Raw genomic sequence first — 27,736 nt, forward strand, 5'->3', positions numbered from 1 at the left:
ACCCCCGCACCACAGCCGCACTGAGTTTGTTAATTCCAAATGAACTTGACTCCTTAAAGTTTTTCTCAAGCTTGATCAAGCATCAGTTTTAACAGTCCTAGCAGAATCCAAAGGAAAAGGATCTGTAGTCGATTTTAAATATAATTTGAACAAAATGTCACAGCCATTTTATAAAGTTCACTGGCTAAATTCCTTTCTCCAAACAAGGAGCTTGTTAATTACAAAGAGAAGACAAAGATCCAGGAAAACAGCAATTATCTTGATTAACTCATTGGAATGGAAATACGCTAAATAATTCCATTTTGCCCATTGCCCAGTGGAAATCTCTTATACATTATTTAGCCAATACAGGGATTTCTTTGTCAGAGCAAGTCTGTGCACTCAATTAGTTCCCAAGGTCACTCCCTCAGATCCCAAACCGAATGCTTACACATGGCTGCATCCGTTACACTCCACCACCCCTGAAATCTAAAATGGTTTCCTACACTTCTACCAGGAAAGATCCCTCCCTTTCTTTCCTCGATGAAATATACAGCTATAGTTGATGTTTAGTGAAGAAGGAAAAGTTTTTACAATTACTTTTTTATAAAATGGCATCTGGAATTCCGGAGACTGCACTTCATAGCAGTACCCAAGAGTGGTTATCCTTGTTGACACAAACCAGAAGTGGTAGATAAAAGTCCTAAAATAGAAAGGGAAACTAGTTTTTTTGTTTTTGTTTTTGTGTTTTTTTTGAGATCCTACTATGTGCCAGGCTCTTTCCCATTTAATCTTCACAGCAACCTCAGATGGCAGGAATTATCATCCACATTTTTTACATATGAAGTACAGAGAGATTAGATAATGAGCCTGAAACCACACAGTGAGTATATAGCAGGACCAGAACACAAGTCCCTGTTCTTTCAACTGTACTGGCTAAGGTCACCTACATTCTTTGTGACTTATCTATATGATAGGGATGAAAATAGTTATCTATTTCATAGGAATAGTATGAGGTTCAAAATTTCAGTGAGATAAAATATGGAAAGCTCAGTGTCTGATTGATTATAAGTACTCAGATGATAGCTGCTGCAGTTGGTGGTGGTGTTGCTGTTGTTATTGTTCTTAATGCAAGCAATATTAGTAGCAGTACCAGTAATTGCAGAAGTGTTGTTTGGGTGTGAAAGGTATTTCCCAGGAGCAATTGCAAGTAAACTAATCAAATGAGTAGACAAAAGTTTTAAATGGGGTAGGTAGGAATCAGAGGTCAGGTGAGAAGAGCAGAATCAAGTATGAAAGATCAAGACATGAACTAAGAAAGAAGTCAGATCCTTGAGAATATCCAAAGTCAGCTGAAAAATAACACTTAGAGCCACCCAAGGCAAACTGGTCCAGCTCAGACTGAGAATGACGCAAGGGTGCCAGACACCTATTTTCAGTGGCTGTGAGCCATGTGACTCAGTGTCAGGCTAGCTGGCCTCCAGGCCCAAGTCTCAACCAGACAGAAATAATCCCCTGCCCTACCCTATTTCTGGGCCATTATGAGGACTAAAAAACTAAATAAATACTGAAAGTGAAAATACTTTGCAAACTATGAGGCTCTCTAGAAGTAGAGTTGTAATGATATTTAATTATGGTGTTTCTTAAGGATTTGGAGAGATTTTGCCAATGAACCGTTGCTCTAGTGAATTTTCTACCTTTAGCTTCATGAGGCAGTTTAGTAAATTGTAACCGAAGTGCTCTATTTTTCTAAAAAAATTTGCCCAGGCTTGCCTGTGACATGGGCTATTATTGAAACAAGCTGTTTGGTTGGTTGGTTGGTTAGTTGGTTTGGTTTTTCAGATGGAGTCTCACTCTGTTGCCCAGGCTGGAGTGCAATGGCATGATCTCAACTCACTGCAACCTCCGCAGTTCTGCCTCAGCCTCCTGAGTAGCTGGGATTACAGGCACCTGCCACCACATCCAGCTAATTTTTGTATTTTTAGTAAAGACGGGGTTCCACTATATTGGCCAGGCTGGTCTCAAACTCCTGACCCCAAGTGATCCACCCACCTAGGCCTCCCAAAGTGCTGGGATTACAGGCATGAGCCACCGCACCTGGCCTGAAACAAGTTTTAAGTCAGCTTTGTCGATCCTCTTAACACATTAAATAGTACACCTAACATAAACATCACACACTTCAGAGCACCTTGATTTGTAGAGTTCACAGTTTTGGAGAATCAAGATTACTTTCCTCCCCTCAGCCCACAGGTCTGCTGGTAGGAACCTCAAAGGAGTCTAAAATGCAGTCCCCATCTCCCATATGTGGCATCATTACTCTCAGACTTAGCTCCTGGTCAGATGGCATTTGGTGGCTGAGAAAATGGCCTGATAAGTATGAGGCAGGTTCCAGAATTGACTTGCTGGATGGGTATGAGCAACACCCTTCCCTGAGTTTCATAGGGGAAGGGGCTCTGGCCTCCCACAGTGCCCTGTGACAGCTCCTGTTATAATTATGCTTGCATTAACTACTGTGAGACCCTTACAAATTTGTCTTTGCATCAAGCATAGGGTTTGCCAACTGGTCGGTTGACAAATAGTCAATATTTTATAATGACTTGTAAATTCAGAATGGAAGGGAAATAGAGACAGGAAGAAAAGATAGGCTGTAGTGAGAAGAATGCTAGATTCACATCTGAGCACCAGCATTGCCAGTGCTCCCAACGGGACATAAAATTCAACTGAAATGGGTCAAATGAAGAGATTTGGCTTCTGGTTTTTGCTTGGCGATAGGGAAGCTGGAAAGTGCATCATTCCCAACCTTATCATGAAAATAACCCAGACAAAAGGTAAATTCGTGCATTTCCTTGAACTCCTTCTCTCAAGTCAAATCCAAGGAGAGATAGACTCTTGCAGAAAGAGACAAGATGTGGGTCCTGGCTTGGCTGGGACAGATGTACCTACCCCAGGGAGAAAGAATTCAGCTGGGATGGCTGGTGAATTTACAAAGGCTAAGTGTGTACTGGCAAGAGAGTCTGAAGCCCTTGGAGGCTGTAGCAATTGGGCAGGTCCATGTCTTCTTAGGGACTTTTTTCTCTACAAATCCCACCAGGAGCTTTTCCACAGAAAAGAGTGAGGAAAGATTTAAGAAGAAAGTGTCCCTTGTGGTAGACCTGGGAGAGGGTCACAGCAGCTGCTGAGGGAGGAGCATATACCCCCGACCACTCTACCCAGACCCTGCTCACTTCATCTTCCATCAGGAACAACACCCTTCATCCGTGAAGAGAAGGGTAGTGAACACTGTCCTGCCTAGGCACTGGGGAAAATCCTTTCAGCTGAATGAGGGAAGAAAAGAAATGGAAAAAAAAAAAATCCCACATACCTGAGAGTCAGAACCCTAGTGAAGGCTTTGCCACCACTATAGTTAGCTGAAAGGCTAAAAGCATCAGTGAAGGGCAGAAGACTGTTGGGAGGGAGTTAGAGAGAGGCAGGAGCACGGAAAGAGACCCTCTCTCAGCCAGCACAAAGGCAGGACCCAAGGGCTGAACTGTGGACCTTGAGGGAAGAAAGCCCTCTGGCAAACCAGTTTCGCATCCTCAACACAGGGAATTGCTAAGGGAATTTAAAACCTATGATGCACAGAGGTTAACCATAAACAAACTTCAAAGCCAACCCAAATCCTAAGTTAACCCAAACCGCCTCCCAAAAGTCCTAGCAGAAGGAAACTCACACGCATTTCCAGGCATAAACCTGTCACTCAGGCTCTACCGTGCTACACAAGATGTCACGCTTTCAGCTGAACAAACAAAAGGGCAAGAAAAGGCAACACATTCCCACAAGGCAAAGAAATCGTCAGAATCACAGTCAGCTAGGACACAGGTGTTGAAACTGTCTGTCAGAGAATTTAAAATAACTGTAATTATTTTAAAGGTTCTAATGGAAAAGGTGAACAATGTGCAAGATCAGATGGATAATTTTAGCAGAGAGATGGAAACGATAAGAAAGAATCAAATGGAATTGTTAGAAAGGAAAACCACGGTTATAAGGATGAGGAATGCCTTTGATGGACTGCTCTCTCCAAAGGACACAGCGTGACACAGCTGAGTCTTAGAAGACAGTTAATAGAAATTACCCAAACTAAAACACAGAGAGAAAAAAAGAATGGAAAATGCAGAACATGGCATTCAAGAGCTGTGGGACAATATCCAATAGTCTGATATACATGTAATTGGAATCCAGGAAAAGAGGGAAAAAACAGGCAGAAGAAATATTTGAGGAAATAATGGCAGAGAATTATCCATAATTAATAATGGACACCAAACCACAGATCCAAAAAGCTCCAAAAACACCAAGCACAATAAATACATACAGACACACACGCACATACACATTTCTAGCCATATATTCAAATGGCTGAATTAAAGAGAGAAAACCTTAGAAGCAGCCAGGAAAAAAGAAAAAGCGTTTTATAAGAGGAACGAAGGTAAGAATTACAGCAGACTTCTCATCAGAATCCATGCAAGCCAGAAGACAGAAGTGCTGAAAGAAAAAAAAAAAAAAACTGTCCACACCCAGGAGTGGTGGCTCACACCTGTAATCCCAGCACTTTGGGAGGCCAAGGTGGATGGATCACCTGAGGTCAGGAGTTTGAGACCAGCCTGGCCAACATGGTGAAACCCTGCCTCTACTAAAAATACAAAAGTAGCCGGGCGTGGTGGTGGGCACCTGTTGTCCCAGCTACTCAGGAGGCTGAGGCAGGAGAATCGCTTGAATCCAGGAGGTGGAGGTTGCAATGAGCCGAAATTGTGCCATGGCACTCCAGCCTGGGCAACAGAAGTGAAACTCTGTCTCACAAAAACAAACACACAAAACAATTGTCCACTCAGATATTATACTCAGTAAAAATATCTTACAAATGAAGACATGTTATAGAGGTATAGGCAGGGGTAAGGGAACCAAGAAAGGATGCTAATAGCCTGGGCAACATAGCAATACCCATCTCTATCAAAGATATGGGTACCAAAAATTTTAATTAGCTGGATGTAGTGGCACACACTTGTAGTCCTAGCTACTCAGGAGGTTGAGGCAGGAAGATCACTTTTGAGCCTAGGAGTTCAAGGCTGCAGTGATCCATAATCACACCACTGCACTCCAGCCTAGGCAACAGAGTGAGATCCTGTCCCTAAGCAAATTAATTAATTAACTAAAAATGAAAATAAAGGACGCTGAGGCACCCAGGCACTAAAAACAGTGAATAACCATTAGCAACCCCCAGGCTGCAGAGCAAGGTGGGAAAGTCATAGGATATTGTGACTAAAGTCCAGTGGGAGCTGTAACGATGAAGGAGAAGCCCCCTGTTCGAAGCTAAAATCATGGATCGACGCAGCCACTGTTAGAGATTCGGCACTGGAGGAAAGAAGGAGTGAGGAGTGAGGACAACCTTCTGAATTCCAGTCTCTTGCCAGTGCCTACCACGGACTTAGCTTAACCAGAAGTGAGCCAGTGAGAGTGCCCCAGTGACACAGTCTGCAGGGGTCAGCTGCTCTGGGCAGACAGAGAGGACAAAGAATGGATCCCCCCAGATCCATTCTGGGGGAACAGAGAATAACCAGCACAGAGACTGGCCGGCTGTGTGACATGTTAGCCATGAGTGGCCAAGCCAGGGTTCAGCCCCAGATCTGCCTGAACCCTAAGCACTTCCTACCAGATGTACCACCTCAAGTACAGCGTGGCAGAGTGGGCCAGATCTGGGGAATCTTGAGGGCTAGAATTCATTTTGGGTACTTAATTTTGTAGGAAATGGACAGCAAGTACAAGATTTTAATGCAGAAGCCACAAAGTGCTCTGACTCTGATCCAGTTTGGAGTAGCTAATGACGTCTTGATGACATCTATTACAGTGACTTGGGCCGGGGGAACTATTGGTGTGCCTGGGCCAGCAACCATAATTATCCACAGACAATGCAGTGCCCAGTTCCCTGACATGGTGATGGTGTTGTCTGAAACAATCAGAAATGAAAATCATACAAATCAAATCTTATTTTTTAACCAAAAAGTTAAGATCAGCAAAAGTTTAGTATCAAAGGGCAGTTTGGCATTTTCCTTGCCAGCCGTGCATAGTGAGTGGCTCGAGATGAAGTATTGAGTGTGAAAAAGAAAGCCTTGCAGTGTGTGCGAAGATATCCTTTAGCAGTCTTCTTCTGAGAGCCAAGTTCACAGCAATTACATGAATCTCTTTTTCTGAGATGGAGTCTCACTCTGTCACCCAGGCTGGAGTGCGATGGTGCAATCTCGGCTCACGGCAACCTCCGCCTCCCAGGTTCAATCGATTCTCCTGCCTCAGCCTCCTGAGTAGCTGGGATTACAGGCACCCAGCCACTGTGCCTGGCTAATTTTTATATTTCTAGTAGAAACAGGGTTTCACCATGTTGGCCAAGCTTGTCTCGAACTCCTGACCTCAAGTGATCCACCCGCCTTGGCCTCCCAAAGTGCTGGGATTACAGGCGTGAGCCACTGCACCCGGCCTATATGAATCTTTTATGTGTTTTCTTTCACTGTGCTCCAAAAATACTTTGGCTAAATGGAATGAAGAAAAATCAGTGGGAGGAAGTAATGAAAAGCCAATCATCTGGCCATCCCTATCATACCCCCCAAGTAGGGGCTTGGCATCGCTGCAAAGTCAATTGCAGTGGTAGCAAGCAAAGCCTCCTGAAAAAAAAAAAATACTGCCAGTCTTCTTGACCCACTTGAGACTTGCAAAAACAGTGTTTTCTATACCACAGTGATGAACCCAAAGATTTTTATTTGAAATGGTACCATTTTTATGGGAAGCATGATGGAAAAAACACATTCTTTAAGATTAGACAGACCTGACTTTGAATTTATATTCCTCTACCAGCTGTGTGATCTTAGGCAAGTTGCTTGTCCTCTCTAAGCCTCCTCTTCACCATTTATGAAACGATGGTAATAATAATGCCTACATCAAAAGATGATGATGAGCATGGTGCTTGGTACCTAAAAGACACCACATGAATGTTAGTGACCTTTCTCCACCTCAGCTGGACAAGGAAAGGTAAAACAAATGAAGTTCTTAGTTGCTGTCAGTCCATGTCTTGAATCAACAATAATATCTGTTATTTACTTATATATTTATTCATTAAGTAAACATGTACTGAGTACTGTCGACATGCTGGGTACTCCTCTGGGCACTAAGAATACAGACAAGGTCCCTATCCTCATGGAGCTTATATTAGGAGGAGACAGACAACAAAGAACAAATAAATAAGTATAGTGAGGTCAATAAGAAAATATGATACAGAGGTTGGGGGACTTATCTGTCTTAGAAGCAGTGGTCAAGGAAGACCTCACTGAGGTGATAACAGTTGATCTGAAACATGAATGATGACTGAAACGAGCCATACCAACACCGGAGGGAAGAGCGTTCCTGCAAAGGGAACAGGAAGCATGAGCACCCCAGCATGCACTGACTTTGGCATGTTTGGGGACCAGAAGCAGATACAGGGAGAAGAAGGACCTGCTGAGGAGTGACGTTCCAGGTGAAGTTAGAAAGAAAGGCAGGAAGGAGCCAACATTCAGCCAACGTTCATTGACCATCAGGAAGCACATGCTATATGCCACGGGGATACAGCGCGGTCCAAATGAAGTCCCTGCCCTCAGGGAGTTGACATTCCACTGAGGGCAATCTCCTGGGGTCCTGGGGGCCCTGGGAAGAAGTTTCCCTTTCATTTTAAATACGTTACCTCTTTTGGTCTTCATGTGTCTCTATACAACAGGATTATTATCCCCATTTATGGAAGGGAAAACAGAGGCTCACCGAGGTTATATGATATAGCCTGCCTGAAATTGTATCATTTGTAGTGGAGACTTGATGGTTAGGAGGAACACAGAGCCAAGTGCCCATCGTCTAGAGCCAGGATTCAAAGCCTAGACCATCTGGCTCCAGAGACCTTTTTAAAAAACTATTCCCTGCATTCCTCTTGGTTAGAAAGAAAGAAAATTTGCCAGTACTTTGTGGGTTCCCATAATGAAAGCTGTAACAAATGTAACTAAGCCATTGTCCAGATGCCACCCAATCATGGGGCCGGGACTTGAGGCAGCCACTTGGAGCCCAGAGAGTTCAGAGAACTGCCCCTTCCTTCCAGGTCCCTGCACTGTGTCGTGGCAGCTCTGTGGTGGAGAAGAAAGGGTTCTGTAGACGTGGCTCACAGGGCAAAGGTGTGCAGGGCCCAGCGGACTGGCAACCCTACCTCTTCCCATCCACAGTCAGAAGGAGCAGTTCTGGTGGGATAATTACAGGTATCGATCAAGCAGCAAAGAGATCCAGGTCATTTCCCAAGCTCTGGAAGGTACTAAAATGAATGAAGAGGAGACAAGAAAATTTTATAAATTGGTTGCTCTATTTGATGTTCATTTAATTAAGACATTCAGTCCTTCTAATGGAAAATGTGAAGAGTGGAAATTACTGTTTTTTTTTTTTTAACATCTTATATAAAATGAAAACCAGATCTTAAAGGCATGGGGCCTCTTCATTGTATCTTCTTTAGGCTCAATTTAATTATGCCTTACAAGCTACCTTCAATAATAATTGCAGTTGTCTGCCTTTATACAAAGCCTCTTTCTGTCTTCAAGACTAAAACTCTGGGGAGATACCCAGGGAGATTGCCAAAGTATTATTTAGTAAGAGTTGTTGTTTCCATATTTTGGCATTCAGCAAGTGTTTATCATGTACCTACTGTGTGTCCAGCTTGTGCCAAGTCCTGTAGGAGAGAATGTGTGAATGAATCATGGTGTCTCCTCTCCCACAAAGCAGGAAAGAGGCCTTGCACATCCAATCCTGCATTCGCTGATTCGTTCAGCCAACATTCCCTGCCTTTCCTCTCTATGCCAGTTCCAATGCTGGTGAAGCAGAGATGAACTGCGAGCCAGTTCTCCAGGGTCATGCTGCTGGCAGGTGGCAGAACCCAGATGGTGTCAGTCCACAGACTCCACAGACCTGTTCTGACCTCAAGCACTCACAGTCCAAAGAGGGGGACAACTTGTACATCAACACTGCAGTGCAGGGGAGGCATTCTAGGATAGAGCTGTGCACAGGATATAATGGGAGAAGGAATAGGAAAAACCAGGGAGAGCTTTAGGAGGTGGCATTTGAGCGAGGCCATGGTAGAAGTAGTGTCAAAGTGACATCTGACCCCAATTAACAATCTATCAATTCTTATCTGTAAAACTCCACAGCTGCCTTTGCAGTGTCTTGCATGGTATAATAAAATCTTTTTCATGCGGTTAGGTCAGGAAAGTAGACAGTCCGAGTGAATAGTCTTATTTTAATAAAGAGTATGTACAGGGATTACAGGTGTTCAAAGAATCAGCCTAGAACAGCATCCCATCCCATTAAACTGCTGGACTGAAATGAATCTTCCTGTTGATTAAAAGATGACTCAGGATCTGACTGGATCCAGCTTAATCATGAATCACAGATACAGTTAAGTTGACCAGGGCAAAACCAGTTTTGGGGTCTTGATTTTAGCTAAAAAACTTGGAGTATCCTAGTAATATTTTGCTGAAAAGTCCTGGAAATTGTTATCTTCAACTTGCCCTATAAGTAAGACTGTCCTCTCTCTGCACAGCCTGGAATTTAAGGCATCCGCCTCCCCAGATGGCCGTGCTCATGAGCTCTCACATGTGGTTTTACCTGGCTTGTCACAACACTTTTCTGATTATGAAAATAATCCATGTTTATTATTTTAAAATCATGGAAATATATGTAAATAAGCAATTCAAATCACCTGTAATTCTACCTCCCAGAGATAACCACTGTCAATATTTTTGTATGTTTCCTTCCTATTCAAATTTTCAGTGGCCACAAATGGTTAAAAAGAATCCCAGCCTCTCTCAGTGTTGAAAGGAGCAGAGCTCTGAGAGGGTCTCCATATGAGAGAAGTCTTCGGACATGCATCTCAGATCTTTACTGCAAGACACCCTCCTTCTTAGCCGCCGTCTCTCAGAACTCTTGCTCACTGAGCTCTGTGAGGCAGTGCACCCCTTTCACCATCCAGTCCAGGTTTCAGCCTCCCCTAGGCCAGACTGACCTTTTCCTGGAAGAACCTGACTCAGTACTAAGGAAGAGAAAGGAGAAATCATGGCTGGACATGGGTTTTTGAAGCCCCCAACCACCCACAGGAGAGCCTCTGATAGAGCCACAGCCTTGCCTGCAGCCCTGCCCAGGGAGTGTAGTCGAGGCCATAGCACTGCCTGCCATCCTGAAAAGGCCCCAGCCACAGAGGCATCCAACTTCCCCAAAGGCCACCGGCCCCTCCACCAGAATTGGTCTTAGGCCAAAAACAGGGGTGATTTATTCAGAAGACCTCTACCAATGCCTCCTCTGTGGCAGAGTGTGCCAGGGACTGTTGGATTCAGTGTAGAGTGCTGTGATCTGTGCCAGGCACAGGCACTGAAACAGTTGGCAAATGGCAGAGTCTGTAGTGCAGCACCCAAGTCTGACCTTGGGCAGAGAATTCCTGAGCAGACCTGCCTAATCTCACCCACCAATGATACCATACCACCCACCTATGATACTATAGGAGCTGCAGACCCAGGAATCTCAGCAAGAAGCCAGGCTGAAGAAAGAGCCTGGACAGAGCTGAACTCTCTGAACTTTCATTGCCCCATTGTGACAACCCTCACAGGAACCTGGCGGTCAGCTTTACCCCAGAAGTAAAAACAAAACAGTTAAAAAAAAAAAAAAAAAAAAAAAAAAAAAAAAAGCCAGTAGGGGGACCCGAAGTACACGGGGGCGACCATGTCCAGGAAGTCAGTCAGGATTATTGCCATGTAGAGGAAGAACTATGTCCCTATTCACACACAAGTGCAAAAAGGCTATTTAAGCCTGCCTTTTTACACTTCAGCCTCCTCTAATTAAAAACAATAATTAAAATGTTAATAGCCCACTCCTGCCAGGGAGGAGCACATGTGATGAATACTTGCAAATGGATGGTACAGAAATGTTCGTTGAAGACACAGAGGCAGGTGGCAGTTTGGAAGCACGTAGATCTGAGTTTGAATTTTGATTCCACCCACACTTAATTAGCTGTGTGACCTTGAGCAGGTGACTTCACTTTTCCAAGCCTCAATTTCTGATCCTCCAAAAAGGAGATAGTACATACCTTTTAGACTAGGATTAAATGAGGATTACATGAAAAATGTATTAAGTGAGGATTACATGAAAATGCATGAAAAACCACCAGCACCATGCCTCATATATTGGACGTGTTCAATGATGGCAGGTATTTCTTTCATTATTATCAGGAGAATAGTAAAGAGAATTAAGATTCAATTATGATGCTTTAGAAAGACCGTACCTGAGCAAAGCTATGGAGTTCTAAGAGTTGCAGATACAAAAATGCTTAGTGCCGGATGTAAAATCTAGATGGAAGGGGTTGCAAGAAGCAAGAGGCCATTTATCTAGGCTGAGTCCTGGTTTGAATTCAGAACCCCCTTTTCCCAGGATGTGTAGAAACCTAGGAAACCCCTGGGTAATAGCTCCCATTTCTAGTGTTTTTCAGGAAAAACCTGTATAACCAGTTCTTGCGGGTTTTGCAGAGGGTATTCAGGCATCAAGCTTGACTACATCATTTCTGGGAAGTCCCCCATTTCTAAGATTCCGGGTCAGCTGTCTCATTATGGCCACCATCATCTCGCCCCCTTCACAATTGAATTCTAGTTTATAGCTGTACTCCTGGGCAGTAGGCTGGTCAGTGGTGTCACCCCCACTGGGTTAGGGAAGGGAGACTCAGAGAGGTCAGTCATTTTCCTGCAGCTGGATGTCAGCAGGTGGAGTCACATCCTGAAATCTATATACCAGGTCCCATGCAAGAGATGTGGGAGACATGGGAATGTATCCAGCCAGAAAGAAAAGCAGAGCACAGCAAAACCATGGCATGAGGTAGAATGCGCCAAGTTCCAGCTAAAGCACCATTATATTTCTACAACTCAGTTCCACCCCTTGGTTTCCAGGTATGACAGCTTTGGCCGCCTGACAAATGTGACCTTCCCTACTGGCCAGGTGAGCAGTTTCCGAAGTGATACAGACAGTTCAGTGCATGTCCAGGTAGAGACCTCCAGCAAGGATGATGTCACCATAACCACCAACCTGTCTGCCTCAGGTGCCTTCTACACACTGCTGCAAGGTAAGTCAGGTGGGGGCCAGGGGACTTTGAGGCAGAGGGGTGGGAAGACCCCTTTGGAGGAGGATGGCACAAGAAATAGGCTGCTGCTGGAGCTGTCCAAGAACAGGAAAGCATTGCAACTCTCTGTATTGTCGCCTAATTTACAAAATATACCAGCCTGAGTCAAGTAAATTATCTCTCAGAAGCTTCAGAATAATATTTTATTGTCCTATTCTGTTATCAGAACAAAGGGCAGTGAATTCATTAGCTGCTAATCCAGGCGACCTCACTATTCTGCCATCCTAATGACTCCCAGATTAACAGACACACTCACACTGGTGTAGGTGAGGACAAAGGACAAGAATAATTACACGTAATTATGAAAGGGATGTGATTACGGAGAAGTCCTTCCTGAAGCCCAGGTGAGAAGATTTGTGCCTCTTTTAGGATTTCATAGAAAAGAGACCCTTCTCTGCATTTGTCACATCATCCTGTTATGGGTTGGTCTTTTAACTTCAAGTAAAAAGATTTCACAAGGATGAAATCTTGCTGTTAATTATCTGCCTCAATTGTTCTTGTGGGATGTGGTGACCCAGGTGGGCTTGCAGCTTTGTGGGATTTAGTAAACTTGAAAAGAAGAAGCCATCACCAGGGAAAGCTCTGCCTGATTTTTTCCTGCTCTATGGATGGCTCTTTGTACTTCCAAAGACTTTGACACGAAGCAGTGAAAGGAGCCTCAGGCTAAGAGTCAGAGGCCCAAGTTCTAGTTCTGACTCTGCCACCACATCACTAACCGACCCTTGGTTTCTTCTGCAGAGAAAGAAAGCAAGCTGAAGCTGTGTGGAATGGGGTGAAGCGGTGAGAGGAGTAGGGGTTCTGGGTGGGTGCCAGTTCCCACCTGTGTGAATTGGCTGGAGTCACTCTTCTTCTCTGAGCCTTGGTCTCTGGGGCTGGGAAATGGGGCTGAATTTTAACACCTGCCCCACAGGGCTGCTCAGTCGATCTCTTTAGACAATGTAGTGACTAGCATGAGCCAAGCACATAGTATTACTCGATAAGCAATTCTATTAGATTCATTAATTAATTAATTAGCAAGCAGTTTAACTTACCATAAGAAAACAAATGTATATTCTTACAACCACTTTTATTCCCAAATTTAGTCCTTTGCCTTTCAAAGAGCTCCAAGAACAATAAATGTTCTCAAAGAAAGAGAAACCACACACTGGAATTTCTTCCTCACAAAGCACCTTTAACCGTGGTTTTTGAGGAAAACTCAGTGTTTTCGTTTGTTCTCACACAATAGTCATCAACAGAAGACTTCTGTGACCAAATATAGGCAGAGGCGGGGTTCTCCCCACCATCAAGCAAGCAATCAGCTCTGCAGTGGACACCAGCTGGGTGTCCCCCAACTCAATTCCAGCACTATCTACCTGGAGATAGCCTCACATCCCTCAGATCGAGGGCTCAGTCCCCAAAACTGCCCCGCCATCCACCATACTTCAGATACCAGTCACAAATCTGGGCCTCTGGAACTTCTTTCTGATTGGCTTCTAGTTGAGGTTTTCTTGACTGCTTCTTTGGGTTTAGTTAATTTACTGGAACAGCTCACAGAACTAGAGAAATACTTATATTTACCAGTTGATCATAAAGAACATTACCAAGGATATAGATGAAGAGATGTGTATGCCAAGATGTAGGGTAAGAGGCATGGAGCTTTCACACCCTCCCCAGGTACATCACCCTCACCCCTCCATGAACCTCTATATGTTCAGTTCCCCAAACCCTGTCTTTTGGGGCCTTTTACGGAGGCTTCATTGGATAGGCATGGTTGACAATCATGTAGAAATGTGATTGGACAAAAACGGTAAGATCTAAACCCAGCAAGGCCCGTCTCTTCGGATTCTTCTTGGCCTCTCTGTGCAGCACTCATTCCTCCCTCCAGGGTATGGAGCAGGATCGCCTCTGAAATATAGGTCTTATGACCCACAGTCAGATTTGAGTCCTGCCTTGGAGAGGAGGGCAGGAGAAGGTCAGAGAGAGAGGCAGAGATTGTTTCCTAAGGTCTGCTTTTGAGTCCTGAAGTGCCCCAACATTAGAACAAAAGACTATAACAAGGGGTATAGGAGTTATGAGCTGGGAACCATGAATATATAATCATAATGTCACAAGTGGGTTGGGACAGACCCCAGGCATTTCTGCTCTGACTGGATTATTGCCAAGCAAAGGTACAACTTCTCAGGCAGCCAAGATCTTGCCTGACCAAGGACTGCAGGACCACCAGTTACTCAGATGTCTTGTCCTTCAGGCCTGTCTTTTTCCCTGTGATTAAGAATTATCTATCCATTCCATACTGCTAAATGGGCTGTGAGTATTTTTCTCAAAGGTCCATGTGGGCTTTCTTATATTTGGGCAACTTGTTAAAATTTGAAAGTGCCACATTCCTCAGTTTTAAAATGTACCATCAATTTAATAACAACTTTTTAGGCAGAGGGAAAAAAAGTCACACTGCTCAAAAGGCATACATGGACACATTCCAACTTCAAAAAACATTAAAATGTGAAAAGAAAAAGCACTTCTTGGAACCCAGGAAACATGGTACCTGTTTTTCCTCTTTGGTAGCTCTGCCAAGCTCTTTCCTTCTTGAGTACCAGGCTCAGATGCTCAGTTTTGCAGCTGCCTCACTAGAGTCTTTGTGAAAGCTCTTTCGGTTTCATCTTCTGTTTAAACTGTGGGAAGTAATAAGAAGTAGCTGCTAATGAGCAGCGGCCTTGGGAAGTCACAGCCCACATTAAATGGGATCATCTGAGATGGGTCTCTACAGATGCTGTTCCCTCCACGTCACCATTAATGGACATATGTGGATTCAGCAAGGAGCAGCTTTAAAGGATAAATTGACACAGGCTTTTCACTGTTCAAAGGCAGAAAATAAAGATTGTCAGTGAATAATGCATAGCAAGTGTGAGGCAGATTTTAGAATTTTGCATGTGTGATAGAGAAAGATGGAGAGAGGAGGGAGTGAGAGAGAGGGGTGCCTATTTGATGCCATTCCAGCGGAAAAGATTCAGTGAAGGTTTCCCATGAAAACCATCGCTTAATAAGTATCTTTAGTGCTTGACATAGCCTGGAACATAACTAGTTTTGTCCAGCAAAGATTTACTGAGCACATATAATCCTAACAGTGATGATAGCTAACATTTTTGGAGCACTTATTAACTGCAAAGCATATTTTCAGCATTTTACATTAAGCAGTACCTCATAAGGTACCTCATATAGTACCTCATATGCCTAGGAGGTAAGTATTATTGTCTCCGTTTTCTGAATGAAGGCAGTGAGAGGCACTCAGAGGTTAAGTAGCTTGCCCCAGTCACACACCTAATCGGGTGTTTGGACCCAGACAAACAGGCTTTATGGAACCTATTCTCTTAACTGCCAATCTAAAGGCAAGGGGCCCTATATCCAGGACCATGTTCAGCACTAGAGAAGTTCACCATGATATGTGTGTGTGTGTGTGTGCGCTCGCGCGTGTGTGTGTATGTGTGTGTGTGTATGTGTGTGTGTGTGTATGTGAGAGAGAGAGAGAGAGAAATGGGATGGTGGAGATAGAGGAGAGACAAGAGACACACATGACAGTGACTAGCACAGTGCCAGGCACATAAAACCACTGACAGCTAACATTTACATAACACTATATGCCAAGTACAGTTCTCAGCTCTTCATATTCATGATCTCACTCAATCCTCAGAGCATTCTGCAAGGCAGGGTACAATTATTGTCCCAGTGTAGTGATGAAGTACCAGAGGCATGGAAGGTTAAGAATTTGGCCGAGGTCTTACAGCAAGGCAGCCACAGAGCTGGAACCTGAGCCGAAGCAGCCTGGCTCCAAAGCCAAGCTCTTAATCTTTGTGCCATTGTGCCTCTCACAGCACGCACTCAAATATTGGAGAATTTTGTTCATTAACGGAGCAGTGACTCCCACACCCCTCAGCTGTGAGACCACTGAGGAGGCCCATAGAGAGGCTGAGGGGTGTACAGGACAGGGAGTCATGTATTCTGGCCAGTGGAAGAGGGGAAGCTTCTGGAAAGAGATGACATTTTAGCAGAGCCTGGAGGGAGTCTTAAATCAGCACTTACTGAAGAGGGGGGCAGTGCAGAGGAAACAGCCAGGGAAGGGCCAGAGACAGGAGAGTGTAGCGCAAACCCAAAGACAGTATTTTCATCTATAGAAAGCAGCTCTGTGCATTTTACAGCTGAAATCTACTTCTTTCACCAGAAGTTTCGTTTAGTTAAAAATCTAAGTTAAAATGTTTTAAATCAAATTTAAAATTTCAAATCATTTCTATGCTTAAATCATGGTCATATGCCCGTGACAATAATTTAAAACGTGTTTATGTATTTTTTTTTTTTTTTTTTTGGCATTCTGTCAGTGGTTTAAGTGTCAGAGTTATATTTTTCTCCTTGTTATAAAGAACATTGTTACCGTAGAGTGTATCAAGAGCCTTAAAACTGTTCAACCTGCCAGGTATGGTGGCTCACACTTACAATCCCAATGCTTTTGGAGGCTAAGGTGGAAGGATTGCTTCAGCCCAGGAGTTCAAGGCCTGCCTGGTCAAATATTGAAACCTGGTCTCTATAAAATATTTTAAAAATTAGCCAGGTGTGGTGATGCATGCCTATTGTCCTAGCTACTTGGGAGGCTGAGGTTGGAGGACTGCTTGGACCCAGGAGTATGAGGTTACAGTGAGCTATGATCACATTGTACTACCGCACTATAGCCTGGGCAACAGAGCAAGACCCTGTCTCCAGAAAAAAAAAAAAAAAAATTCAACCCTTTGCTCTAGTAATCCTACTTGTAGGAATCTATTTTGATTTGAAAATCTAAAATGAAGATATTGGATATTGATTTATCTGAAAATATTTTGAGGTATAATTCACATAGCATGAAATTTACTCTTTAAAAACATACAATTTATAAAGCTGTGCAATCATCGCTATGATCCAATTCTGGAACATGTTTATCACCCCAAAGAGAAATCCCATACCCATTAGCAGCTGCTCCACTTTCCCTCTTCCCCCTCAGCCTTTGGCAACCACTGTCTCTAGAGATTTTTGCCTATTCTGGACATTTCATGTAAGTGGAGTCAGACAATATGTAGCCTTTTACATCTGACTTCTCTTTCACTGAGAATGATGTTTAAACTAAATATATACAGTGGTACTTATAATTCTGAAAAACTGGAATCAAACTGAGTATCTATTTGAGGCTTGCTTAAATAACTTATTTTCATACAGTGGAATATTGTATGGTCATTAAGAAAAATGTTTACAAAAAAATATTCAGGAACATGATATAATACAATGATCAGTGAAAAATTCTGTAACTGTTTTAAAACTCTTATCTATTTTAAACTGCAAGGGCATTTGGAAATATCCGAAAATCTACAAATGTACAAAATATTTACAATGGTTTTCTTTGGATATTGAGATTCTGGATGGTCTTCTCCATGTATTTTCCTCGTTTTCTTCAGTGATGACATATTGCTTTTATAGTTAGGAAAAGCATCCTTTAAAGTCCCCTCCACTGCCTCTGCTGTCCTCACACCTCCCTCCCCCTTCGTTCCTTCTGAGCAGTCTGTGCCTGTCCTCTCCTGCAGACCAAGTCCGGAACAGCTACTACATTGGGGCTGACGGCTCCCTGCGGCTGCTGCTGGCCAACGGCATGGAGGTGGCACTGCAGACTGAGCCCCACTTGCTGGCTAGCACTGTCAACCCCACCGTGGGCAAGAGGAATGTCACACTGCCCATTGACAACGGCCTCAACCTGGTGGAGTGGCGGCAGCGCAAGGAGCAGGCTCGGGGCCAGGTCACTGTCTTCGGGCGCCGGCTGCGGGTGAGCGAGGCCTCTGGAGGTGGCTGTGTCCTGAGGGGAAAGGAGAAGGGTGAATCCAGAGAACTGGTCCCTGTTCTGGAAATTCACTGGGACCTCAGTTTACTCATCTGCAAAAGGGGAGAACTAAAGCAGGGAACCACGTGTGATCAGAGACCCTTGTATGTCTTTTTAGTTTTGACTTGTAGAAAGACTACTGGCTTTGGTGGTAGATGGGCCTGAGTTGAATTTCCAGCTTATATTATTCCCTGAGTGAGCTTGGACAGATCACTAGTCTTAGAGCCTCAATTTCATCATCTATAAAGTGGGAAGGACAAGACCACTTTTACAAGTTGCTACAAGGATTAGAAGTAATAATATATAAAAAGCCGGGCGTGGTGGCTCACGCCTATAATCCCAGCACTTTGGGAGGCTGAGGCAGGCAGGTCATGAGGTAGGAGATCGAGACCATCCTGGCTAACACGGTGAAACCTCGTCTCTACTGAAAATACAAAAAAATCAGCCGGGCATGGTGGTGGGCGCCTGTAGTCCCAGCTACTCGGGAGGCTGAGGGAGGAGAATGGTGTGAACCCAGGAGGCGGAGCTTGCAGTGAGCCAAGATCGTGCCACTGCACTCCAGCCTGGGCAACAAAGCGAGACTCTGTCTCAAAAAAAAAAAAAAGTAATATATTAAGCGTCTTAGAGTCTGGCTCATAGCAAGTGGTCAATAATAGCTACTCTTATTGTTATTGCTATTATTTATTACCATTATTGCTATTACTATTGCTAACATGTCCCAAAATTCAGTTCAGCTACTTAGAACCTAAGCTACATTCTCCAAAATGGCCTCACCTGAGCCATCACTGCTGGGACTGGCATCATGGTCTTATATTCAGAGTGCTTTTGAATATGTGGATGCCCTGAGCCAGCTCCTTGTCTGCCTCACATCCCATGTTTCTGTAGAATACAGCCTCTGCCAGGGCCTGAGTGCCCAGCTTCTTTTTCCGCCACCTTGAGAAAGGCAGGTGATGAACAAAGGGAAAGTTAATGAACCAGCCGTGGCTTTCAGCATAGCACCCTGCAGACCACGGGTGCTCAAGAGATACCTGCTGAACTGAAACAAACTACAGAACTGAGTTACATGTTCCTAACATTCCAGAAGTGTCCCCATAGCAACACAGCTCAGACTCTCTTAAATCCCCTGCCCTTCAGCAAAGAAAGTTCACTGAAGCCCCTCTTTTATACATGAGACAACCGAGATCCAGAGAGGGTAAACGATTTTTCCAGAGTCTCATAGCGAGGTATTGGTAAAGACTAGAAAATAGGCCAGGTGCAGCAGCTCATGCCTGTAATCCCAGCACTTTGGGAGGCTGAGGCGAGCAGATTGTTTGAGGTCAGGAGTTCGAGACCAGCCTGGCCAACATGGTGAAACTCCATCTCTACTAAAAATACAAAACATTAGCCGGGCATGGTGATGGACACCAGTAATCCCAGCTACTCAGGAGGCTGAGGCAGGAGAATTGCTTGAACCTAGGAGGCGGAGGTTGCAGTGAGCTGAGATCGTGCCACTGCACTCCAGCCTGGGCAACAAAGCAAAACTCTGTCTCAAAAAAAAAACTAGAAAAATAGGCCCACAGCAGCTACAGAAACATTAAGTGACTTATCCAATATCGCACAACTGGCAAAACCAGGCTTCATGTGTTCCCTCAACAGCCAAGAGCTCTAGCGACTATCTACTGTGGAAAACAGCTTTGCAGTAGCTCTCTGAGGAAGGCCTAGCTGTCTTTGTTCTCTGTGGCCTCACTGAGCCCCCGTCTGAATTCGCAGAGACTCCTGCATGCGCCTCTGAGGCAGTGTCCTCAGTGGGAAGTTTGACCTGGGTTTGATTCCTGCCTGTGCCGTGTGGAGCCTTGAGCAGCTCCTCTGAGCCTCAGGTGCCTCTGCAGAAACGAGATAATACACTCAACGCACCTAGCCCAGCGCCAATTGACTCCAGGTGCTCAATAAATGGCAGCGAGTAGCATGATTAGGATTTCCTCTCTGCTGTGTGAACTGGACCAAAAGTTTCCTAGGCTTTAACTGGTCCCTCTCCCAACCTGAGATTGATGGTGCTCTAGTCAGGTGGCCACGTCTACATGTCCTCCCAAATAAATGGCCACCCACAGTGGTGGCAGGTGGAATGAGAATGTTAGGTGGGTGTGCCTCCCCATAATGGAGCTCATTTTTTTACAACTGGGAACTCTTAATAAAGAGGTGAAATAATCTCACTGCCGCCACTGCCGAGCACAGAACACATTAGGCGGCTCCCCAGTGAGCTGTTTAATTTTATTAATTTTGCCAAAAAGGTACAGCTCCCCTTCACTAGAGATCCTCCAGGGGTAAAAAGGGGCAGCTGGCTCGATGGTACCACCCTGAGGGGAGTCATAGGCGGACCTTCCAAAAGATACTTTAAAAAGGCCTCTGTCATTATTGGTGACACAGCCCCCGTATCTTCTGTGCCCTCTCTGAGAATAACACAGCTTCAGCCTCCAACGCCTCTGAGTTTTCATGGGAATCATCTGCCACACAGTTTCTGCATCTGCAATTGTGTCTGATTACCCCAGGGAAGGTAGCCTTATTATAACCAGGTCATTCACAGCTAAAGTCAGCATCGTCATTATAAATCTTTATTTTCAAGGCCTTGGGATTTGTATGGGAGAAGGGGGGACACACACTTCTCTCCTTCCTGGGATGACCAGGATCGTTTGCTGTCATTTAATGGAAATAATTCCAACCATTTATTCAGTACCTTCCATGTGCTTAACACTCCACTGATTTACTAAGTTTCTTCAACCTTCACAACAACTGTTGTTATACAGAGTAAGAAACTGAGACTCGGAGAGGGGATGGCACTTGCCCAAGGTTGATAGAAAAGTTGGTCACAAAGTTGCAGCTAGAATCCTGGTCTTCATTCCTAGACCTGGACCCAATTTTTTTAACCACACAGGGATCCAGAGGGCCTTTCATTGCCTCGGTCCACACATGCCATTTTGCATCACGTGACCTAATTATCTGCTTTCCTCTTGGGTCTTCTTTACTACTTGTCAACCTTAAGCAATGACTAGTGGAAGAGACAGAAAATGTGCCCAAATGTCCCATAAGGCCAGACACCAATTAGCGGGAACCAGTATTTTTGCTCCAGAATACCTGGCAATGTTTCAGGGACCACCAGTGCCTACAGGGCAGATCCAAATACAGAAACAGGCCCCTGAAGTATATTTCTTTATTAAAATATAAAAACCCTGACTTACCACTATGTCTGTAGGAGCCCTGTCCTTCTGACTCTGAAAGGAAATTGAACTGTGTGCTGACCTAGCAGCCCAGGTGGAGTTTATACAAGGCACTCACGATCCTGAAGGCAGGACCAAAGTGCCTCAAAGCCAGGACTGTGTCCCCATTCGGCCCACAGCCAAAAGAACCACCCCAGTGACAAACACTCACTGCCTCCCAGCACCTCGGGGAAGATGTCTTGGGTACTGACTCTGGCGATCAAGAAGCCCTGATTGTAGTGGCAAGGCAGGAGACGCCCCAGAGGGGCTGGGAAGTCCAGAGCCCCCAGAAGGCCAAGAATTGCTCAGAGGACCACTGAGTGTTTGGTGGCACGTTGTACGGGTGAGAGTCAAGTCCAGACTCCGTCACTCACCAGCCACGAGATCCAGGGTGAATCCCTTCACCTCCCTGAGCTTTGGTGTCCTCGGTGTCTGGTGTGGAGTAGACGGGTCCGTTTACTTGCTGGGCTCACTTGGTAGGTCTCTTTTCAGCAGGGAGTCAAGAAGGATCTGCCTTTTAAAATGTGTCCTCATTAGAAGAATTGCATTAGAAAACATGCAGATCCTCTTTCGTCACAGCTACTGATTTCGCAACATAGGCATCATCTTCATCCTCACAACAGCCCTGTACAATTGGCATTATTGTCCCCATTTTACAGGTGAGGAAACTTCACAGAGCTGACGAATGACAGAGCCAGGATTCAAACCCATGTCTGTTGCTGCACAGGACCTGTGCTCCCTCCTGTACTCAAGAGCTTCCCAGCAGAGCTGAGAGCCACGTGGACCATCAGACCAAAGTTCTCATGGTCCAGATTAATTTTCTCTCTCCTTCCAATCTTTCTCCAGGTTCACAACCGAAATCTCCTGTCTCTGGATTTTGACCGTGTAACACGCACAGAGAAGATCTATGATGACCACCGCAAGTTCACCCTTCGGATTCTGTACGACCAGGCGGGGCGGCCCAGCCTCTGGTCACCCAGCAGCAGGCTGAATGGTGTCAACGTGACATACTCCCCTGGGGGTCACATTGCTGGCATCCAGAGAGGCATCATGTCTGAAAGAATGGAATACGACCAGGCGGGCCGCATCATATCCAGGATCTTCGCTGATGGGAAGACATGGAGCTACACATACTTAGAGAAGGCAGGTGTCTGTCTCCCTGCATCACTGGCCTTGCCATGCAGAAGGCCAATCATTCATGGCCAAGCCCAGCCTGGTGGCCTCAGTGGGCTATATCTGACCCATGTCTCTGAAAGGAAATGTTCAGGAAAATCTGCCACAGAGGGCAGGGGGTCCCAAGAGGCATCTAGATGGATCATGGAGATGCCATGGCAGGTGGTGGTCCTAGGGCAAGAGAACATGAAAGACCTGCCTGATAGAGGCCCAAACACTCACTGGACTTGCAGAGCAGGACTCACGGTTCAGACCCAGGTCAAGGGTCTGCTCCCAGGTCTAGGGCATGTGGTACAATCCAGTTGTGGAGAACCAGGCAGAAGCCTAGGGATCAGTACTTAGGCAGGAGGCACTGAGCTTCAAGTGCTGGACATGGCCTTAGTAAGTCTATTCTACTATAGGGTCAGAACTCATTTCATCCCAGGGGTAGGAATCAGAAATGACCTAAAATCAAAAGTTGGTCTCAAATAGGAGAAAATGGTAGCTTTTCAGCATAAAGCCTTCAGGCCTATTATCTGCTGATCTTTTCCTGAGAACAAGTGCACTGCATGCCCCGGTTCTAGTATCCAGATCCCTGCTTTGTTTCCTGACCCTGGTGACCCATCCAGGGCCTAGGCTGTGCTTGCTCTGAGGTGAGTCTCCTCTACCCACCGGGTGAGTATCCCCAAAAGTGACGTTCTGTGCTAGTACTAAGAGAGAGACCTTGGAGGTCATCCAACATACTGCAAACCCAAACCCAGAGAGGAGAGGAACTTTCCCAGGGCCGCACAAGGAGTCCATTGTTAGAAACCGGGTTCTCCCATTCCCATCACAGCCTGCCCTACCCCAGGGTAGGCGTATGACCTGTCATTGTGCAAAGCCTTAAATGCCCTTCTCAAATATGGTCTTCATGCTGCAAGCCACAGGGAGTCAGCAGAAACTGTTTAGCAGGTAAAATAAATTGTCAGACTGTGTTTGGGGGAGCTTATTCTTGCCTGAGTAGGAAGATTGGTTTGAGAAGTCCGGGGCAAGGAAGCCAGACTGCTGTACACACTTCAGGCCAAAGCTTCTCGACCATTCTCACACCCCACCACACACAAAAGTAACCAGGTCTATACTGCACAAAGGGGCAAACGCATGAGGCTGCTCACCATAGGACAGCAAATGGCCTGAGTACGTGGAGGCCTAGGCCCCAGGTAGGTTACAGATGTGCTAAGGTTAAAGATGTGCTAAGATGAGGCTGAGAGAAAGCCTCATCTTGGCACATCTGTAACACATTTGCAGTATCCTGTGGCACTCCTGTTGGAAAGCTCTGGTTGGAGCACAACTCAAGAGAACCATGGAAACTCAGGATTCTCCTTGGACGTTCATTCCTTCCCTTTAAGTCTTGAGTATGTAGAGCTACCCTTTCTCCTCACCACCCTCCTCTCATCTCTTGGTTTTCCTCTCCCTCTAGTCCATGGTGCTGCTACTACACAGCCAGAGGCAGTATATCTTTGAGTTCGACAAGAATGACCGCCTCTCTTCTGTGACGATGCCCAACGTGGCAAGGCAGACACTGGAGACCATCCGCTCAGTGGGCTACTACAGAAACATCTATCAGCCCCCTGAGGGCAATGCCTCAGTCATACAGGACTTCACTGAGGATGGGCACCTCCTCCACACCTTCTACCTGGGCACTGGCCGCAGGGTGATATACAAGTATGGCAAACTGTCGAAGCTGGCGGAGACACTGTACGACACCACCAAGGTCAGTTTCACCTATGATGAGACGGCAGGCATGCTGAAGACCATCAACCTACAGAACGAGGGCTTCACCTGCACCATCCGCTACCGTCAGATTGGGCCCCTGATCGACCGGCAGATCTTCCGCTTCACCGAGGAAGGCATGGTCAATGCCCGTTTTGACTACAACTATGACAATAGCTTCCGGGTGACCAGCATGCAGGCTGTGATCAACGAGACCCCGCTGCCCATTGATCTCTATCGCTATGATGATGTGTCAGGCAAGACAGAGCAGTTTGGGAAGTTTGGTGTCATCTACTATGACATTAACCAGATAATCACCACAGCTGTCATGACCCACACCAAGCATTTTGACGCATATGGCAGGATGAAGGAAGTGCAGTATGAGATCTTCCGCTCGCTCATGTACTGGATGACTGTCCAGTATGATAACATGGGGCGAGTAGTGAAGAAGGAGCTGAAGGTGGGACCCTACGCCAATACCACCCGCTACTCCTATGAGTACGATGCTGATGGCCAGCTGCAGACAGTCTCCATCAATGACAAGCCACTCTGGCGCTACAGCTATGACCTCAATGGAAACCTGCACTTACTGAGCCCTGGGAACAGTGCACGGCTCACACCGCTACGGTACGACCTCCGCGACCGCATCACTCGGCTGGGTGACGTGCAATACAAGATGGACGAGGATGGCTTCCTGAGGCAGCGTGGCAGCGATATCTTTGAGTACAACTCAGCTGGCCTACTCATCAAGGCCTACAATCGGGCTGGCGGCTGGAGTGTCAGGTACCGCTACGACGGCCTGGGGCGGCGGGTGTCCAGCAAGAGCAGCCACAGCCACCACCTGCAGTTCTTCTATGCAGACCTGACCAACCCCACCAAGGTCACCCACCTCTACAACCACTCCAGCTCTGAGATCACCTCCCTCTACTATGACTTGCAAGGACACCTCTTTGCCATGGAGCTGAGCAGTGGTGACGAGTTTTACATCGCTTGTGACAACATCGGGACCCCTCTTGCTGTCTTTAGTGGAACGGGTTTGATGATCAAGCAAATCCTGTACACAGCCTATGGGGAAATCTACATGGATACCAACCCCAACTTTCAGATCATCATAGGCTACCATGGTGGCCTCTATGATCCACTCACCAAGCTTGTCCACATGGGCCGGCGAGATTATGATGTGCTGGCTGGACGCTGGACTAGCCCAGACCACGAGCTGTGGCAGCACCTTAGTAGCAGCAACATCATGCCTTTTAATCTCTATATGTTCAAAAACAACAACCCCATCAGCAACTCTCAGGACATCAAGTGCTTCATGACAGGTAAGGACCACGGCTCACTCAGGGCAGGACCCCATAAAGTGCTCTTACTACCTAACAAGACTTAGTCTTCTTTGAGAAAGGTGGTGTAAGGTGACAGGAAACACTGACTTTCTCTTAGAGTAGCATTTTCCAAAGTCCATTTGAAGAAACACTAGTTCAGAAAATACTCTGGAAAAATGGTTCCAGCATCAAATAAATTTGTCAAGGTCACCACCATTATTACATTTTCATAGCACATTTCAGTGTATGATAAGCTCTGGGAAGTGTGACAAAAGTGAACTATTTAATATATTTGCCCGCTATTTCTCAAACTTATTTGACTGTGAAAGCCCCTTTTTCACCATGAAATCCTAATATCTCATTGGATACATCCCGTGGATTGCACTTTAGGAGTTTCTGTCACACAAATCAAACTGCTTATGAGTCCTTGATTGGGTTAAGGTATGGCTTTAAAAAAAAAAAAATTAGTTGTCAATCTGAGATAATGTAAGAACGGAGTGAAGGATCCACCATTTTGAAGCTATGACATGTTACAAAAATTATTTAACTGCCCTGAATTCCAGTTTCCTGATATGTAGATTGAAGTTAGAATATCTACCTATAAGTTAAATATGTGTATTATAAACCCTAGAGAAATCACTAAAAAGATAAAAACTAAAAAAAGAGTCCTAGCTAATAAGTCAACAGTGGAGATAAAATGGAAGACTAAGAAAATAATCCAAAGAGGGCAGGAAAAGAGGGGAAAAAAGAATAAGGAACATATGGAACAAGAGGAACGAACACCTACCTTGTAGGGTGGCTGCAAGGGTGAAATGAAATACTTCATGAGGTACCTAGCACAGTGCCTGGCTCATGTGGGTTCCGTTTCCTTTACCCTCTGACTTGAAAAGTGAGCTCTGCCTTCCACTAGCATGAAAGCAACTTGAATATAAAGTGTCCCAGGGTCCCACAGGCAGGGATGTCTCCAGCAACCACAGCCCTCCCAGCAAGCAGCCAGTCCCAGGTTAGCCACAGAGGCCCCCAACCCCACAGAGAGTGGGTGGGGGTTTGGGTAAAGCCCACACTTTTTACGTAAGAGAGTTTGTGGTAGGCAAAAATTGGGCACATCTCAACTTGCAAAGCCAGTAGTCTCTCCCCTCTTTTGTCTTGCAATTCAGTCCTCTTGCCCTCTTTTATGGCAGTTTCCTTCATCCTACAACTGCCTCTTCTGTGCAGCCACTGTTTCAGGGATTGGGGATAGAAAGATGATCCCTACATTCCAGGAATTCTCACTGTAAGGGGAGAGACAGCAACTGCTGTCAAGAGGGGAGGGCCATGGCAAAGGTTTGCACAGATGCCCCTCGAAGCACAGAGGAGGAGCCACCTGCTCTGCCCAGGGCATTCTGGGAAGTCTTCACAAAGTAGCTGACATTTGAGGCCAGCTCCTGAGTGGGTGTTCACCAGGTAATGGGGGAGAAAGACATTCCAGAGAGAGAAGGCAGCACATATAATACAAAAGTGTAGAGGGGCAACATGACAGCTCACATGAATGCCCCTTACAGACATGGCTTCCCGGCTCCCAAACTTGGTAGCCCCCACCTGGACCCTGTTTCTGCTGACAGCAGTAGAAGAATTCCTTTTTCAAGAAGAGTTCCACATTGTCACACACTGAGAGCAGGCATCCCAAGCATAGGAAAGAGGGGAGAACAGCATCCTAAGCATAGGAAAGAAGGGAGAACAAGGTGGTGGACAGATGTGATGAAAACAGACTTGGGGCCTATGGATAAACATGAATATCCTAACAATGTTTCACAGCCTTCATCATGCTCAACTTGGCTGCTAGTTCTAGAGAAACTTGACAGGTTGAGATGCCATTTCCATTACATCTGTCTGCATTAAGCACACCCCCTGCCTCACCCTCCAGTGAGTTTTCTATGAGATGTCTTGGCAGGTTACTGTAGCTGAAAAAAATATGGTGAAATAGGAAACGTACTTTTCTATCAAAAGAAAATCATTGCATCTTGCCAAAATATTACTCCCTCCCCGCTTTTTCTTTGTACACCACCGTATGCATATGGTCTCCTTCCAGAATAGCACTAACATAACTAACTCTCTATGCTATCTGGCACTTGGCAGATATGCTCTCCTTTAAACTTTGCAACAACCGTGAGATCACCATCATTATCTCCATTCTGCAGATGAGACTCCAAATGTCATTTGAGGC

The 27,736-nt window shown here is 45.5% G+C and overlaps 1 protein-coding gene across 1 annotated transcript in view; it reads left to right on the forward strand.

Annotated features, from left to right (window-relative positions):
* The window catches only part of TENM4 (teneurin transmembrane protein 4), a 562,312-nt gene that overhangs the window by 521,240 nt on the left and 13,336 nt on the right, over nucleotides 1-27,736 (forward strand). Inside the window, exons 26-29 of the mRNA XM_017895920.1 lie at nucleotides 11,988-12,160; nucleotides 17,791-18,026; nucleotides 22,157-22,453; nucleotides 23,919-25,533. Coding sequence (XP_017751409.1) covers nucleotides 11,988-12,160; nucleotides 17,791-18,026; nucleotides 22,157-22,453; nucleotides 23,919-25,533 — 2,321 coding nt within the window. The remainder of the gene's footprint in view (nucleotides 1-11,987; nucleotides 12,161-17,790; nucleotides 18,027-22,156; nucleotides 22,454-23,918; nucleotides 25,534-27,736) is intronic.

Source organism: Rhinopithecus bieti, unplaced genomic scaffold (genome assembly GCF_001698545.2).
Source record: "Rhinopithecus bieti isolate Rb0 unplaced genomic scaffold, ASM169854v2 scaffold_26607, whole genome shotgun sequence".
Classification (NCBI taxonomy): domain Eukaryota; kingdom Metazoa; phylum Chordata; class Mammalia; order Primates; family Cercopithecidae; genus Rhinopithecus; species Rhinopithecus bieti.